Source organism: Diabrotica undecimpunctata, chromosome 1 (genome assembly GCF_040954645.1).
Source record: "Diabrotica undecimpunctata isolate CICGRU chromosome 1, icDiaUnde3, whole genome shotgun sequence".
Taxonomy (NCBI): domain Eukaryota; kingdom Metazoa; phylum Arthropoda; class Insecta; order Coleoptera; family Chrysomelidae; genus Diabrotica; species Diabrotica undecimpunctata.
In genome coordinates, this window is record NC_092803.1 from 50,103,323 (window position 1) to 50,122,423 (window position 19,101).

Here is a 19,101-nt window from a genome sequence, read left to right on the forward strand (position 1 = left end):
TTTAGATACATCAAGGAACGAATAGAAAGCACTTGGTTACGTTCAATTAGCTTATTAAAAACCTTTATTTCGACTTATTAGGGCCTCTTAGTGGGGTGATACACGATGAGAATTTTTGCGATCTTTTTGGGATTTCCTAGTAGGTATAAAGCGCGCTATCTTTTTCTAACGCCAGTGTAAGATGGCTTAAAAAAAGATAGCGGAGCATTGGGAATTTTCTATTCTGACAAAATTGTCAACGTGTGTCTCGGGACTTAATAGCATTCTTTTAATTTATATAGTTTTTGTTTACGTTTGTCTAATAAGCTTGCTATAAAATAATTAAAGAATAATAAGGAAGTTAGGTCAACATTCATAAAATTAAAACAATTAAAAATCACTGCCGCTTATTACCGCAACTATACTTTAAAAAAGATATTGATCAACAACAAATTAGGAAATAAAGATAAAATATTAAAAGCGGAATCTATGAAATAATCTGCAATTCTTCTGACTCTTTATATATGTATATATCGCGAAAACCGTACGTAACTTTGAATTTAGATTTAAGGAGCATTTAAATTCTTTGCGGTTACATAAAACAAATTATAACGTAGCGAAACATATGTTCAAAAACAAACACACCATTTTCCATAGACAATTTAAAAGTGATCTTCTTCTTCACGTGCCATCTCCGCGACGGAGGTTGGCAATCATCATGGCTATTCTGATCTTAGATGCTGCTGCTCTGAATAGTTCAATTGATGTGCATCCGTACCATTCCCTCAAGTTACGCAACCATGAGATTCTTCTTCTTCCTACACTTCTCTTGCCCTGGATTTTCCCTTGTATAATCAATTGAAGTAGGTTGTATCTCTCATTACGCATAACATGCCCCAGGTATTGCAGCTTTCGTGTCTTGATGGTTTCCAATACTTCCATTCTTTTGTTGATTCTTCTCATGACTTCGTTGTTTGTTACATGCTCGGTCTATGATATCTTCAGGATTCTTCTATACACCCACATTTCAAATGCTTCCAACTTTTTAGCAGTCGACGCGTTAAGTGTCCATGGTTCTATCCCATAAAGCAGAGTCGAGAAAATATAGCACCTTGCCAGCCTAACTCTCAAGTCCAATTTTAGTTCTCTTGCACAAAGTACTTTTCTCATTTTATTGAAGTTTGTACGTGCTTTCTCTATTCGAACTTTGATTTCTTTGGAGTAATCGTTTGTGTGATTAATTATTGTGCCAAGATAGTGGTAGTTTTCAACTTGTTCTAAAGCACTACCGTTAATTGTCAGGCTTTCACCATTATTTTGGGTTTTTGATATCCTCATAAATTTGGTTTTCTTGGTGTTTATTGATAATCCATATTCCTCTCCATACTCAACTATCTTGTTCATTAGCTTTTGGAGGTCTCGAAGGTTGTATGTTATTATGATAGTATCGTCCGCATATCTAATGTTGTTAATTGGTGTTCCATTGACCTTGATTCCTGCTGTTTCTCCCTCAAGAGCTCTTTTCATAATTTCTTCAGAGTATGCATTGAATAGTAGTGGTGACAATACACACCCCTGTCGCACTCCTCTTTTAACTTCGAACTCTTCTGATGTGTGTTCATTAATGCGTACGTGTGCCTGCTGTTTATAATATAGATTTGTTATAATTCGAAGGTCATTGTGTTGTATTTGTTTTGCTTTGAGGATGTCCATTAGCTCTTTGTGGCGGACTTTGTCGAAAGCTTTGTTGTAGTCTATGAAACAGACGTACATATCTTGGTTCACATCCAAGCATCTCTGGATTAGTACGTTGAATGCAAATAGAGCTTCACGGGTACCTACGCCATTACGGAATCCAAATTGAGTTTCTTCAATATCCATATCAAGTGTTTTGTAGATGCGTTTATGAATGATCTTTAAAAACAATTTAAGTGTGTGAGACATCAGGCTTATGGTACGGTGGTCAGTGCATTCTCTAGCATTTTTCTTTTTTGGGAGACAAATGAATGTTGAGGTCAACCATTCGTTGGGTATGTCACCCGATTGATAAATTTTATTAAAAAGCTTTAAGAGGACATCAATGTACTCATTTTCTATTATTTTAAGGATATCAATAGGCAGTTGATCTGGCCCCGGGCTTTTTCCGTTTCTGGTGTTCTTTAGTGCGTACATTATTTCTTCCTTTGTAATTTCTGCACTTGTTTCTCTGTCCTCGAAAGACAAGTCTTGTGGGTTTCCTCTTTCGTCGTCGAAGAGCTCTTCCATATACTCTTCCCATCGTTTTAGTTTTTCGTCAGTCGTTATCATAGTGATTAAAAGTGATACATATGGTCAATAACGGCTTAAAACTAGATCTTTTAAAAATCTTTGAAAGCCATAAAGCAGTTAGACAAGGGAAACCCCTTATGAATGAATTGTATTGCCTTATTTTCGTCGCCACTTTAAAGTTGTCTACCTGCCCTTTGATTAGATTTAAGGAACATTTAAATTCTTTGCGGTTACATAAAACAAATTATAACGTAGCGAAACTTATGTTCAAAAACAAACACACCATTTTCCGTAGACAATTTAAAAGTGATACATATGGTCAATAACGGCTTAAAACTAGATCTTTTAAAAACCTTTGAAAGCCATAAAGCCATTAGACAAGGGAAACCCCTTATGAATGAATTGTATTGCCTTATTTTCGTCGCCACTTTAAAGTTGTCTGCCTGCCCTTTGATGTAAATAAAAAATACCCCTCCCGCACTATTTGTTTTTCTCTTTTGTTGTGGCTGTATATTATTTTGGAATAATATTAACTTGTTTAGCTAAGCTCCTTATTATACTTCTGAAGTTAACTTAAGAAGCCGAAATATATATTAAGTTATTTAATAAACTATTTGAAAGTAACTAAGTGGCCATATATTAAAAAAGCAGCTATAGAAATAATAGAAACCTATATATTATTTGATCAGACTTTAAACAATTACACAACGTATCGAAATAATTTTTGCTAAATAAAGGAAAATGACATGTAGTAACGATATAAGAAAATTTATTATTTTTGACATGTAAAAGATAATTTAAAAAATAATACTATGTGAAATATCGAACATTTCCATTAGTGAAAATTCAAAAATATTATATCTAACACATAGACTTATTTATATATAACAAGTTTATAAATATTATTATGATATGCTTTTCACAATAAAAAAAATAGTTGGTCCAATTACTTGGGATAGACATTTTTGAAACACAATACACAATTTCTGGATAGATTCCTTTCTTTAATTAGAGTTTAATATAAATAGTATGTAAAAATCTTCATTGACGGATATTTTACAGGCTACGAATTTGAGTCATTCAAAAATTTTACCTACTTACTGTAATAAATATTAAGATTACATATTTCTACCCTTAAAAGGTTTTTATTTGACCAGCGCTTTGTGTACTGAATCTTAGGAACAGGGTTTTCCCGAAAATTACCTAAGCAATAATGCAACTCAAGCTATGTAACGCACGCACGATAGGCCATTTATTAGTGACTAGGAAGGCTATATCAAAGCTCCGAAATAAAACGAAACTATAAATAGTACATGTGATTAGACTATTAAGTTTCCGCGTTACAAATTTATCATTTAGTATTTAATTTAAATTAAATTTCTTAACGTAAGAATTTTATTTCAAATATTTCACTTATGGTGACTTAAAAGGAGTTACTAACTTTGCTTATTTTTATTATGGCATCATAAACTAATTATGAATTATATTTATAAGTACATAACTGATTTATCGAGCTACAAGACAGTCATTTTAGTATAATTTATAAAGTATAAATTAATCGTAGCTATTTCTTAATATAAGTTCAGAATTTATTCTAGTAGGGTTTTTAATAAAACAAAACTCGCCAAAATAGAACCGATTGTATTATTCAGTTTTTTGTTGCCTTGTTTATCACCATGTATTAATTTTTGTTTAGGTGTACAATCCACTTCTAATTGTCCAAAAAAAGAACATAAGGTTTGTTGATGTTTTACCTTTACGAGATCTATAATATGTAATATATTTTTGGTAAATTTTAGAAAGCTGATGCTCACCATTCTATATGTTTGACGAATGATCATCAATCTTCCTCAAACACATTTGTTGACCTCGAAGTATATACTTATATATCTTAAGGCAGTCTAATATTCTTTAATAAAAATTTGTCGCTTTGTAGGTAGCAAAAGACAGCAATTGCGCGTCTGTTCCTAAAATTTTAAATCCTGAGATAAATAATGTTGAAGGAAAAATATCATTCCCCATAAGTTGTGAGCCTGTTAAACTTGTAGCCGATTATAGTTCTGATGAATCGGTAAATTAATGCAATGTTTTTATCAGAACGACTTGTAAATTATTTTTGTTTTAGGAAACCAATGAAATATGTAGCAAAACTGCGACCGAAACATCAATTACTGATCTGCCTGCTTCTATTTATGATTTTGCACCTTCAGATGTATCCGTAAGATTATTAAAATGAAAAATAATAAATAAATTAATTACTCTGTTTTTTTTGGCTTTTAGGATAGTACTGAATACTATGATTCAGATAAAGACCCTGAGTTCGGAATGGATGAATCAACCAAAAGTAGCTCTTCTGAGAGCGATGCAGTTTCATGTTCATCGGAGGATGTTGCCTTAGAGGTGAACTAATAGATTAATTACTTATTGATTCGTGTTAAATTACTAATATATTTAAATTTTTAGGACCCATTGAACAATGAAAATTTAAATTTAGAATCCGACACCGAAATCGAAAACCAGGATCCTGAAATTTCGGAAGATCATCCTATGAACCAAGCAAAGCGCATTCGTCTTAAGAACCATTGTTACTTTTGTGATACAATGGTTTTACAGTTTTCTCGCCATATCGAGAGAAACCATCCCGACGAAATTGAGGTCCAGCGCATATTGTCTAAACCAAAGAACAGTCGCGAAAGGAAAGAACTTTTAGCAAATTTGCGCAAAAAAGGCAATTTCATCCTAAATTCTGAAGGCTGCAAAAGACCACAAAAGACATCGGTACTTTTGAATGAAGAAGATTATTTACCATGCACAAATTGTTATGGATTTTATTCAAAAAAACAATTGTGGAAACACAGAAAAGTTTGTGCAAAAAATCTTAACAGCAGTTCAAAGACTGCTCAGTCCGATGGTCAAAACTTTTTGACCAAACAAACAAAAGTTGATGAGCGATTAAGAAATCAGGTTTTTCCGCGGATGCGACCAGATTCTGTTTCCCTTGTAGCCAAAAAGGATGAACTGATATGTGCATTTGGCTCTCGCTACATATCGGTACATAGGGAAGCACATTTCGTTAATGTTGCATCAAGAAAAATGCGAGAGCTGGCAAAAATACTAATTGAAATTAAAAAATTGAACAATAATGTTCGAAATTTGTTTCACTCTCTTGAACCAGCCAACTTTGACCTGTTTGTGCAAGCCACCAAAATTGTTGCAAATTACGACGAAACGAACCAAGTATTCAAATCCCCAACTTTTGCCTTGAATATTGCTACGACCCTTAAACAATGCTGCGAAATAGCTATCGTATTTGTCCTCAAAAGAAAAGAATTTTATTCGACAATAGCAGCCGGTGAGGCGGAGGCAAATTTAAAAACACTAATAAAGCTGTTTGAATCTCATTGGAGATATGAAATAAGCAGTCAGGCCGCTAATGACTTAAGTATTAAGAAGTGGAATAAGATAACACTTGTTCCGTTATCGTCGGATTTAAATATTCTAAAAAAATATTTATTAGAAAAGGCAGTAGCCGCTATTTCAAAATTGCAATCAACTAATTTAAATGCAGAAGCATATACGTCGTTGGTAGAAATAATATTTTGCCAAGTAATAATATTGAATAGGCGAAGGCCTGGAGAGCTTGAAAGGATGCCGCTATTTTATTACAAATGCAGCGAAACAAATTGTAATGACCAAAAATATGAAGAGTTCGGCAATATTTTAACAGCCAGCGAAAAAATTTTGGTTAAAAAATTTAAGCGAGTAGTTATAAGGGGAAAGCGTGGTAGAGGAGTACCTGTGTTGTTTAGCCCAGAAGTCCAAAATCATATAGATGTCATGTTAAAACACAGGTCCAATTTTATTTCCGACGATAATCCTTACCTTTTTGGAAGGCCGGGATACCAGACACCAATTTGTGGATATAAAACTCTGAGTAAAATAGTTTCAAGGAGCGGTGTCAAAAATCCCCGAGCTATCACTTCAACCAGGCTACGGAAGCATTTAGCCACGATTACTCAGGTGTTTAGCATGACAGAGAATGATTTGGAACAACTTTCGACGTTTATGGGCCACACAACGGAGGTACATAAAAAGTCGTATAGATTGCCCAACGATATTTACCAAACGGCAAAAATTACAAAGTTATTACTTTTAATGGAAAGTGGTAATGGTGCCCAATATAAGGGAAAGTCCATAGATGAGATTGAAGTAAATTTGAATGAAAATTTATTAAATTCAAATTCCGAGGATTCAGATATGGATATAAATGACCGGGTTCCTGTTACAATTGATAATTCTCTTCCATCAACCAGTACCCAAAGTTTTGTATCTTCCGTTCCCGTATCCGAACATAAGGCAAAGAAATCAAGGACACTAGTTCCTTGGACAATGGAACAAAAAAAACTTGTAACTGAATTTTTTAAAGACCATATTACAACTAAGAGACCTCCAAAGAAAAGAGAATGTGAGCAGTTAATACAAGAAAATAAAAAAGTTTTAAGTAACAAGTCGTGGCTTAAGATAAAAGTGTATATCCAAAATTTATATTCAAAAAAAACCGAACTAACTAACTTGTAATTAAATTAACATTAATAGTATTGTAATTTTGTATCCATTTAATATTAAATAATATAACCTGATCACAAAGTATTACCTAATTCTTGTTTTAATACCATACACTGACCGTCAATGAAAAATATTTTATTAATTTAATAGTTTAAAGTTTTTACAAAATTTTCTTATAAATTTTACATCTTATTTAAATAATATCTGCAGTAATAATAATTATATAATTAGATAAAGTTCATGGGGCGTGTTTTCAATACTATTTACACGGAAATATTCAAATAAAGGGTTTGTTTACTACTAATTTATTAGAACCTTTTTTTATCGAGTATATTATTGTTTTAAAATAGATAGGCAAAGAAATACAAAAGTAATAAAAACATTTAAACGGCAATACCACGTATTTCATTTCTAAACTCCTTACAATAACAGCAATGAGAGGAAATTGTATTTATTTTCTACGTAAAAGTAATATTCGAATTAATTTTATTTTAATCTTACGAAACCCTCAAATTGATTTAAAAAAAATATTTCCCAGAAAAACAAAATAACAGAAATGGTACCCATTCCTCAAGCAATAAAAACTGGGCGGAACGGGAAGGTAACTTGTTTCTTTGAATGATGACCTCCTGTTGTGTTGTAAACTAAATCGTTTGCACATGTTAAATAAAATATAATACAAACATTAAACATAAAAATAAACATGCACAAGCAAATTGCATAATGTATAGAAATGACACACACCTATTACGAATGTGGTTAAATATGTTATGTATTTTAATTTAAATTTAGCTATATTTAAAAAATATAATCAACAGAATATGCAAATGAAGAATTTTTGGTAATTTGGGTAATAAAATAAAAATATTATATAAATGTTTATTTTATAGCAAGCTTATTAGACAAACGTAAACAAAAACTATATAAATTAAAAGAATGCTATTATGTCCCGGGACACACGATGAGAATTTTGTCAGAATAGAAAAATTACCAATGCGCCGCTATCTTTTTTTACGCCATCTCACACTGGCATTAGAAAAAGATAGCGCGCTTTATACCTACTACTTTTAGGAAATCCCAAAAAGGTCGCAACAATTCTCATCGTGTATCACCCGACTTAAGTAATCACTTACTATTCTTAAATAATTAATTTTATGAGTAAAGAAAATACAAACTGAAATAATAAATATTAGCAAATCTAAAATTATATGTAAAATTCTTTTACTGAAATTCGAAACATTATATGTATTACAGCATTTTGCATTCCATATTTTAACATAAATGTTCCTTGTAAAATGCCGTGTGATAAAAACGTTTTTGCATTAATTGAAATCGTTTAAAACCCAAATAATATGTAACTTATTAAATGCTTTTTACGCTATGTTGGGAACGCTTTTATTATAAAAGATAAATGTTTAATGTAACTTTTCAAATTAATTTAGGTATAAATACAAAGTTAAGTGACTCGTGGTGCTATTTAGGAACATAGTTTATTAATCTTTAAGAAATTAGAGGGTATCAAGGGAATGAAAAAAGAGAAGTGACAAAAGTAATACGTATTATATTACATACCCAAGCAAATATAACACATAATTGAAATATATATTAAGTAAATAACTTCTCGGTATGACACAGAATTGAGGTTGCGGCTAGTCGCAAAGTAAAATGTTGGGATATCCCTTCATACCCGTGCCACAATAGTATACTTTCAACTCGCAAATCAAAAGGACGCCGACAACAAGAGATTCATTTTTAATACCATAAGAAAAACAATAAATAAACTATAACGATAAAACAATTCAATAGGCAAAAAATATCGCAAATTGATAATAGGATAAAATATATTATGTAGATAAAGAAACAATAATATTAAATAATTAGAAATTTTTATTAACAATTACAAATTATAATAATTCATAGAAACACAAAAAATTATTCAATAAATATAAATATGAATCTTAAAATTTTTATAAATATATTTTGAATAAATACTGGTGTGTAGATGGAGGTCGCCAAAGGCTTCTGGTGACCTTCCACTTTAAACATTATTTTCATTTTACACTGGTCCCCAATTCTTCTGTTTAAATTATAATTATGTGGTGTGGAAATGAAAAAATATTCGTGGCCAGGTTTGAATTCCACGCCAGTTGGCAATGGCGAGAATGGTCGGAATGTAATTGTATAATACGTCTTCTGGTATGGTTTATCGCATACAGCTATTATACGAGGATTTGGTCTTATGATCCGGCATGTTTGATATTCGAATTTTGAAACACTATATATTATATAATTTTCCATTCGCTTTTTATTCGTTCCGTTATTCGGTCTATTATAAAATGGACAAAATATATTCAATTGATCATATCCCACTTGATTCACTTCGATGGAAAATTTATTTTTTTGAAAAATGTTATTAGAAATATTCCAATATATATCATATGTAGAGCCACCGGAAATGGTGGAAACAGCATCAACAAATTGCAATAAAAAAAGTACGAAACGTAATGACAACATCTTAATCAACCGTTTGTCTGCGAGTTGAAACAAGACTAAAAAATATCATAAAGCATACAATAAACAAAGCTCACGTGAATTTGTTTGTCTTATTGGTTGTTGAAGATATGATGTGCGCAGTGCTGATTGTTCCAACACGTGCTGCATATAATAATTTTATTCTAATAAAATATAAATATGTCAAAATATTGCTCAACTTTTACAATATTTCACTTATCCTAATATACCTGGGGTGCTCGACAAGGATCCAAGCTAATAAATATGAATAAATTATAGCATTCATAAAACGGAGAACTACTCAATATTAGAGTATGTATTGGAAGTTGTTGAAATTTTCAAAATCACAACGAAGTTTTAAGCTCAATAAAACTTTAGTTATTATTTTGTACAATTTTGAAAACTTAATAACCGAAATCACAATTGTAGTTCCTAACTAAAAATTACAAATTTACATAATATTACTTATTAGACCGTCAATAGTAGTAAAAAAAGGTAGCCGGCCCGAATACGCATTTTTCTATTTGTATATTTTAAATACAACCACGTTTTAATTCGTACACATTTAATTTCATTCCAATGTTTAATATATAGATATATAAAATGAAATACATTATTGTGCATGTAAATATAAATATGTCAACTTTTGAAAACTTTAAAATAAATAGCATCTTATTCAATTGAATTTTAAATATAAAAATCGTACAAAGCTCAAAAATTTCTATATAAATTATGCGTAATTTTAAATAAAGGGTTTTTAAGTCGTTTATTATTAACGTTAATATAAAACATTAAGAAATTAATCTGTAAATGTATCTTAAAGAAAAAAACGCTAAATTTTTATGTGTTATTTTTTTACATTTAAAATTGGTAACCTGTGTTTGAAATTAAAGTGTAATACATTGTTAAACTAAATTTTAAAAAGGCATGCTATATACGAACATAAGGTCATCAATACATTACGTCTTCAAGTAGGTACTATACTTAGTTTGGACCCTTGTCGATCACCCCAGGTATATAGAACTTTATCCTAAATTTATTTCCAAAGAATTAATTCGGTTGTTTTAAATTACGTTGTTGGTATTTAAATTAAATAACTTATAAATTAGAAATAGTAATTAGGCAATTAATAAAATTATAATGATAATTAAAATAGAAGTATAGAGTAAACCAATCAAATGAAAAAATTATTGAAATTACAAAATTACAAATTGTAAAAATATTAATTTAAATTAAATGAGGAAGTTAAAGTTTATAATTCCTATTTAAAATAAACATAAAGAAATTTATTAATAAAAAAATTGTCAATTATAATAAATTTAAATTAACTACATTTGAATAATAACTAAAAATAAACATAACATATAAATAAGATACCAAAGAGTTTAATGAAATCAATATCAAAATTAATGCAACATAAGCAAATCGTGGCAACACAGCGGGTGTAATATGTATTGTAATGTAGCTAAAAAATATACATTGTGGGTGCCACATAGCCCTGAAAATGAGTAAAGTATACATCGGGTACCTAATGAATACGAGTATAAAAGGGGCCCAAAAGAATGGCGAAATATATAAAGAGAGTATAATTGTATTTCTAACAAATTCATAATTTTACATGTAACAGTATGATCTATCGTAAATTCTAATGTAATATACACAGGTACATATGCAAATAATCAATTCCTTTCGGTGGGTGCCAAATCTATACGTATATGTAGAGGTGCCATACAGATAGTCAGATGTATATATATATATATATATATATATATATATATATATATATATATATATATATATATATATATATATATATATATATATATATATATATATATATATATATATATATATATATATATATATATATATATATATATATATATATATATATATATATATATATATATATATATATAATATATATATAATAGATGATTTAAATAAACTTTGTTTCTAGTTGTATGCAACCAGTACTTCTTTGTAAATGGACTTATAATAACGAATTAAAGATATTTTTGGGAGCCATCTATACGATAGTCTCTGAACTAACTTCCACTCTCCTCTTCTGTCATCTACCGGCAAAAATCACAAATGAACCAAAAATTTGACTCAATCGGTAAATAAAAATCACCAAAACACATAACTGTCGAACTCCGCCTACTTTTCATATTCAGCCGGTCAGTGACCAATCTACGTGTAATGCAGTTACAGCGTTTGGGCACGCTCTTTTGTGGTGTGCAATAGTTTAGAGAATTCATTTTTATTTTTATCACATTTACAATTACCAGGTAAGCCTAAAAAGTGTTGCAAATATCTAGAATTGACTGCAGTAACAGAATTTTTATCGTTATAAAAATCGGCTCCACCACAGGCGTTGTCTACATACCTAGATTGACATATGCAAGATAGGTTTTGTTTTTAGTTTTGTGTTTTGACATTGTTTCATAAATATTTATAGTGTTTTAAATTGTTAACTCTGTATTTGTTAATTTAAAATCTTAAGACGATTTTAAAAGCTTTTAACGGCCTTCGATTTATTTTAGGATAAGACAGTAAACACAATGTTTAAGTTTATAAAGGCAAAAGGGCCCCATCAAAGTGCTGAACGGCAAAAATTGCAGAAAGAACTCTTTTTCTATAGAAGGGTAAGTTTTTACTTTACAAATACCTTTTAAACAACTTGATAATCTTTAGACACACAGTTGTGCTTTGAAATATTAGTTCCAATACCTGATCAAGTTTATCTACTCTTATCAATATAAATATCAGCAGGATAACAGGTGTTTGATAATACCTGGTAATTTTCATGGTAAGGTAAATATTGGGATTATTCTATTATTCAAGATAAAAATTTCAAAATGTTTGGCAGAGTATGATCTAGTTGTAAGGTTTCATAAAAAATGTTTATTCTGTTTTGTAATTGGGTTATACCTTAGATATCTTGAAAATAAACAGTATTTTATTAATCAAAATTTGTTGAGAAATAAGTAACCTTGGTACCTGAGGAAATAAATCAAATATTATCAAGTTAGGTAGGATGTAAATGGTTATTAAATGACTAGACTTAAACTTTTATACTAGTGATCTTTTGATGAATTATTTTTCAAAGATTTTAATATGTCCTTTACTTGAATAGATAGAATATATAAAATATATTTTATATGCACTAAAAAACATTCATTAGTTCATTCATAAACAAGTTCATTATACTGAATGACATTATACTGAAACCTAAATATGCCTTAGAACAGTGTGTTTTTACTTAAGGGTCACAAACCACCTAGGTAATTCTGAAGTCTTACTCAGGAGTTCTCTTCAAAAACTGGGTGAAAGTAAAAAAGCAAGTGTTTAGGTCCTACACACAACTTCAGTGGAACAAGTATACTTACCTGTTTATTCTTTAATATTTTTCTAATCTTGGTTATGTGTTTGAAATGTGCAAATAAACCTAATTCTGTTCTTAGTTTTATGTTAAACATTGAAAAGAAAGTTCATAAAGGTGGAAAGTGACAAAACTAATTAATAATTACAAAGCTTCCTTTTCCAACTCAGGATATTCTTCTTTTCTCTTCATCCAGAAGACATCAATTATTTGTGAACTGAATTTTTTGAAGCATCTTTGTGTAAGCTTAGTCAGTTTTACTGACTTGCGTACACAAGGATTTAGTATCGATCTATGTCCTTTGTTAGCTTGATAGTTCAATTATAGAAAGTAATTGAATAGTATCCGTCCAGTAATCTTTCTGCCATACAAGGAATGTAAGAAACTACTACTAATGATTGTCTTAATGCAATTTTAGACAATGTTTTAAACGCAAGGGAAAGATTCATCTATCATTTTTGGTAAATATGTTTTCTTCCCTTCTTCTATTTAAAATATTGGTTTGAAATATAAACATGAAATCCTAGTTATAATAGACAGACTCACAAAAATAATTCACATATTCAGACCTAGTGTCTTGAGGATACATTAACACACAACTTTTAATTCCAGACCTATTGTAAATACTTTATTCTGGATAGCAACTTGTGTGTGATAAGATTTTGATTTAGCTTGTTGATGAAGAGAACAATGTATTCATGTAACCTTCGGCATTATTGATTTTAATTTCACAAAAAGTCCTTTTTTCAGTCATACCTTTAGTGCCATCGCTACAAATAATGATGCATTTTGTCCAATTGATCTTATATCACAAGTGCTTTCTAAAGGTAAGTTTTACATACACTTACCAGTAGTCACAGAAAGTGTTTGTGAAAATGTCTTCTGTGGTGCTTTTACCTGCTTCAAAGTGTATAAATACAACAAACTGCATAATTTACATTCATCAAACTACAAAATAAACTGTAGGCTCTTCTTTGACATCTCCACAATTGATTGTGATGAAAATTACATTTTACATTATTTGTTTTGACTTGTCCATTTCTAAACTGGTAATTATTTTCAAAAATGATTATGTAGAGCATTGGAGCTTTATAGCAGCCAATTTGACAGTTGATTTACTTGGCCTCAGTTTCAGTTTTTATTAAAAAATGTCACTGTCCACATTTATGAGTTTACTTTTGATAGTTTTATCAGACAGTGATATATTTGTTTTTCTTGTCTGTCTACTACTTCACATAATTTAGACTATATCCATGGTTGCTGTACAATGGAATTGAATACACATGTATATTCCATTCTGTTCACTCTTGTCCCTAAGAATTTGAGGTGTGGGATATTTTCTTATGTAGAAGGCAACAATATAAACCTTTATTATAGAATTAAATGTTTGTAAAGCAAGGAACTACTGTCAAGAATTTTTTTAAGTTGATATACCAGATGACCCATGATACCAGATTTTCCAAAAAAAAATATATAGCAATTTGATTATAGTGCTTAAATCTAAGTAATAAACATTATTTATTGATTAATATTATCTTCATGCTCATTACTTAGTCTAATGATGACTTGATAATATAGTGGTCAAAGATGTAACATAGCAATGATCTTCCTTTTAGCTATCATATTACCAACACTTAAATACACCAGTTACAAGGCAGGTAGTCAATTCAAGCTGTCACTATTTAACTTGCTTAAGTTCCTTCTTTTCTTCTGGTGCCATACACTATGTAGCATGTAGATATTCATGTTTGTTGCATTATGCATAGGGGTCCTTCTTCTGCTCTTATTATTGTACTGGTGTCAGACATTTTGCACTAGTTTCTGATGTCTGAACCATGAATGTCATTTGCCACCTTCAATTTTTAGAGACCTTTTACTTTTTTTGTTTATGTTAGAATCTCCCTTTGGTTATTAGCTATTCGTAAGACCTCTTCATTTGTAATATGGTCAACCCATAATATTTTAAGGAACCTTCTGAGACACCACATTTCAAATGCTTCAACTGTAAGTGACCAGGTCTGGCTATCATACAGTCTTATTGGCCATATGTAGCAGTTTAAGACTCAAAGGAGTTTTGTGCTGATAAGCTGAAGCCTCTGAAGCTGGTAGGTGTTTAATCTAATAAAAGTATTTGTAGCAATGCTACTTGCATTTTCACTTCTTCATCACAGTCCCACTTTCTGTTTAAGTTTACTCCAAGATATTTAAATTTCTCAACTCCATCTATAAGTTGTTTTTTTTTTCAACTGTGCTTGCATATACATATACAGATTGAATGAATTTAAAACGGAACATACGAAATCAATGTATTTCGGCTCAACTCCGCTCTAGGTGGTTGGCCAACAAAAGGTTGTCAAATAATTATATTATAAAAATCCAATACTTCAGCGGGCTGCTGGATTCTGAATTCTTTCAAGAACAAGTCAAAACTCCACCCAAATAGGTTGCCTAGAATCACTGAAAAAACTAGACTACACAAGCAGTTATTATGCTGTCAAACCACTTATCGCTTCCTTACAGTCCAAGAGATAGAGCCGAAATTTTGAACTGATCAGTAATAAGACATTTCTCTATTGGAATATATTCATTGTAACTGGGTTAAGACTTTGCCTTACAGGCGGACACCCCTCGTGGTACAGGGGGTGGCTATACAGGGATGAAGTTGTCATTTTTTTCGGAAAAATTAACGATCGATAGATAATATGGCTGAAAATTTGCCAAGAGGTATATTTAAGAAAAAAATGTGATTTGTAAAGTAAATACGACTTTAGTTTGAAAAAAAACATTATCATAATATCATTTTAAAACTACAAAATATTCTATAAAAGATTCAGACGATGACGTAGAGTTTTATCAAATGTTTTAGAAAAGTTTTTCTAATTTTTTTTTCTTATCGGAAAAATCGTTTGAAAATTTTTGGAAAAAAATCATGGTATAACTGACAGAAAATCGAAAGGATTCTACAAATTAGATTTTACCTCAAAAAATTACGAAAATTTTCATTTACGGAAATTTTTTTGGAAAATTTTGAGGAAAACTCTACTTGACGCTTTTCAGAATAGTAACAGAAGTGAGCATACAAATTTTCAAATCAATCGGTATAAAAATGTCATAATTAAATCAGTTTGAAAATTGTTACCGAGACCTAAAATGCGCATGCAAGTGGTACATTTGATCCCGTTTTATGGCTCCCTGTAACAACCCAGCTGTCCGCTCTTTTCGATTTAGAGTTTTTAGGGGCTAAATAATGAGCCATGAAAATGGCGGACATATTACTAATTTTTCCCCAAAAAATTGCAATTTCACCCCTGTTCGCCACCCCTTATGTATCCACTCTCGCGTCCGCCCTTTGGGATTTCGTCTAGTTATACCAAGATCTTACTCTGGACAAATTTTCAGCCATATTATCGATCGTTAATTTTTCTGAAAAAAATGACAACTTCATCCCTGTATAGCCACCCCCTGTACCACGAGGGGCGTCCGCCTGTAAGGCAAAGTCTTAACCCAGTTACAATGAATATATTCCAATAGAGAAATGTCTTATTACTGATCAGTTCAAAATTTCGGCTCTATCTCTCCGACTATTAGGCAAGCTCCTCCTTCCTTTAAAGGAGACAGATAGTTGAACGATATTTTATACAATGTCTATCACCGGGTATGGATTTATTTTTGTCCAAGTTTTATATTGGTCCACTATTTCAAATGCAGTTCAAACAGACATATATTAAATTGTATGTTCCGTTTTAAATTCGTTCAATCTGTATAAGCTGCTGATTATGAATAATTTTTTTTTATGTTAATTTTGAGACCATATTCCTTCCTACTGTATTAATACTGTTTAATATCTATTGTAATTCTTCTATATTGTCTGCTATGGTAGCTGTATCATCAGCATATTGCAAATTATCAAATTATTTATGGGAATTCTATTTATTTTTATACCTTTTTTATTCTGCTGTGCAAGTTGAAAAATATTTTCTACATATTGGAAAAATATCCTTTGAGGGGATTCAGATACTGTTTCATTTCTTCCTCAATTTACCTTTTGATTCCAGTATAGATGTTAGATCATCCTCATATCTTCTCCATTTAGAGCTATCTCCCTTAACACCTGTATTAACACATCATATCTCACATTGTCAAATGCCTTTTGGTAATCAATAAAATTTTAATATTGGTGGTCCAGTCTGTATTTTCAGTCGTAGTATATAAGTTATGATTATCAGAGAAAAGGTCTAGTATATATGCTTGCCAGATTTTGTTTAGTTTGTTGTGATCTGTTATGGTATTGTCTTTTGTTATTTGTGAGTAGGTACTTTTCCTGAAGGTGTTTGTTAGGAAGTTGAAATAGTAGTTCTAGTTCCTCGCAGTATGTTTTGTAAAGAGTAGGTGTGCTTCCTCGGAATTTTTAATTATCCGTTTATTTTTGGTCTCCCTTATTTTCTTTTTAATTTGTTTATTTATTTCTCTGTATTCTCTTTTATTATTCTATAAATTTCTTCTTTTTTCCATCATGTCTAGAATTTTCTCTGTCATCTAACTTTCCTTTGCTTGTGTTCTTTTGTAATGTATAGCATTTTGTGGAAAGTTTACTAGTATAGTATTTTTGATGTTTTTCTAATGTTCTTCTTACGTTAGGACAATATCTTTTGTTTTCTTCAATAGTTCAGCAGTAGCAGTTGACACAATGAAGAACAACATTTGTACCATCTTGTAGGCAGTTCTTGTTCTTCCACTCTTTCTTTTTCATCTTTTGTTGATATTGAGTATTAGTTTTCTAGTTCCTTTTGTAATTTCTCTCTAGTTTTATTATCTTTTAAAGCTTCAATAGTATATCCAACGTATTTTTTAGGTCTAGAAATCTTTACTATTGAATCTAAAGTTACTGATTAGTGTAACCACTATGTGCTATTGGCCTACAAGATCTAGGTCAGGCATGTCAACTTTGAAATGATATAACCAATAACAAATATCTTTGGTTATACATATTTCTACATAATTTAAACCTTTTTTAAGAACAATTTCCATAGTGGATGTCGAAACGTCAAATATTAGTTAATTAAAAATGAGATTTTTATCAAAATCACAACCAATAATTGTGGCTTAAGAGCGTAGGCGAAAAATTTCGGGCCAATTCTTTTTAAATGCATTCATTTTTTTTTCGAATCCTGAGAAAACTAATAAATACTTTTGAAAAATTTAAACGCAGAATAAAAGATTACATTATTACCGAGGGCCGAGAGTCCCTTATAATAAACAAAAAGTTTTTTTAATGAGATATTTAAAATTCAAAATCACACTAAATTTTCTCTTCTTTTTTACCCCTGTAACTTATTAAAATAAACATTATAGAAGTTTTCAGGGACTTTCGGCCCTCAGCAATAATATAATCTTTCATTCTGCGTTTTTCTCAGTATTCGAAAAAAGTGAATGTATTTAAAAAGCATTGGCCCGAAATTTTGCGCCTACGCTCTTAATCTCATAAAAAACATAATATTTAAGTAATAAGTGAGTTATGGTCAGAGCAAATATCTGCTCCAGGATAAGTGTCTACCCTTTTAATGTCATTTTGAAATTGTTTATTTATTAAAACATCAATTTAGTTTCTAATTTTGTGTTGTTCATTGTCTTGTAGATATTTCCATATATATATATATATAACCGTCTGGGTGGTAGATCATGGTATGCATTTTTAATTACCAGTTCTTCTTCTGGACATACCTCCTCGTTAATTCCTTTTTCCCAAGCCAAAAGGTCCCATTACTTCTACTGCTCACTTTCCTACCTTGCGATTAAAGACCAATAATCATTTTTATTTCATTAGATTTCATTGATTTTATGGCATTCCCTAGTTGTTCATAGCAAACTTAAGTTCCACAGTAGCTTTTAGTATTTTAACTTTATAATTTCCTGTTACTTTTTCCTTTTTATTATTTTAATGAAATTAACCAAAGCATATGCAACTGTTTGGTGTTATCTCCGTTAAAATCTTTTATTTTGTGAGCCCATAATTACAGATTGTATTCACACATCTTTGTCGGGCCAATTTTTATCTTTGTATCTTGTCGATGATCTGATCGAATTCAAAATTTCCGAAAATGCATGAAAGACACGTGATTTCGACTACTTTTCATTTCATGTTCTACTACTTTTTCGTTTCATTTAATATTTGTCTATAGTTCAACCACCGCCGCTTATTCTCGATTTATTGTTCATTGATTCCTTTTTATTCACGCCCATCAAAAATAAATAACTGGTGATCATTTCTTGACACCCGAATAAGTTATTGATAGGTTTAAAACGCATACTCTAAAGCTTGAGTAGCATTATTTCAGAGTGAAAAAAAAAATGTTTAAAATTTGTTAAAATAAGTGGACAAGTGTTTAGTCGAT

The 19,101-nt window shown here is 30.5% G+C and overlaps 1 protein-coding gene across 1 annotated transcript in view; it reads left to right on the top strand.

Moving 5' to 3' along the window:
* The first annotated feature begins 11,458 nt into the window (after window positions 1-11,458).
* Window positions 11,459-19,101, top strand: part of l(2)gl (LLGL domain-containing protein l(2)gl) — an 84,280-nt gene continuing 76,637 nt past the window's right edge. The window contains exons 1-2 of the mRNA XM_072542171.1: window positions 11,459-11,615; window positions 11,871-11,972. Coding sequence (XP_072398272.1) covers window positions 11,889-11,972 — 84 coding nt within the window. The 5' untranslated portion in view covers window positions 11,459-11,615; window positions 11,871-11,888. The remainder of the gene's footprint in view (window positions 11,616-11,870; window positions 11,973-19,101) is intronic.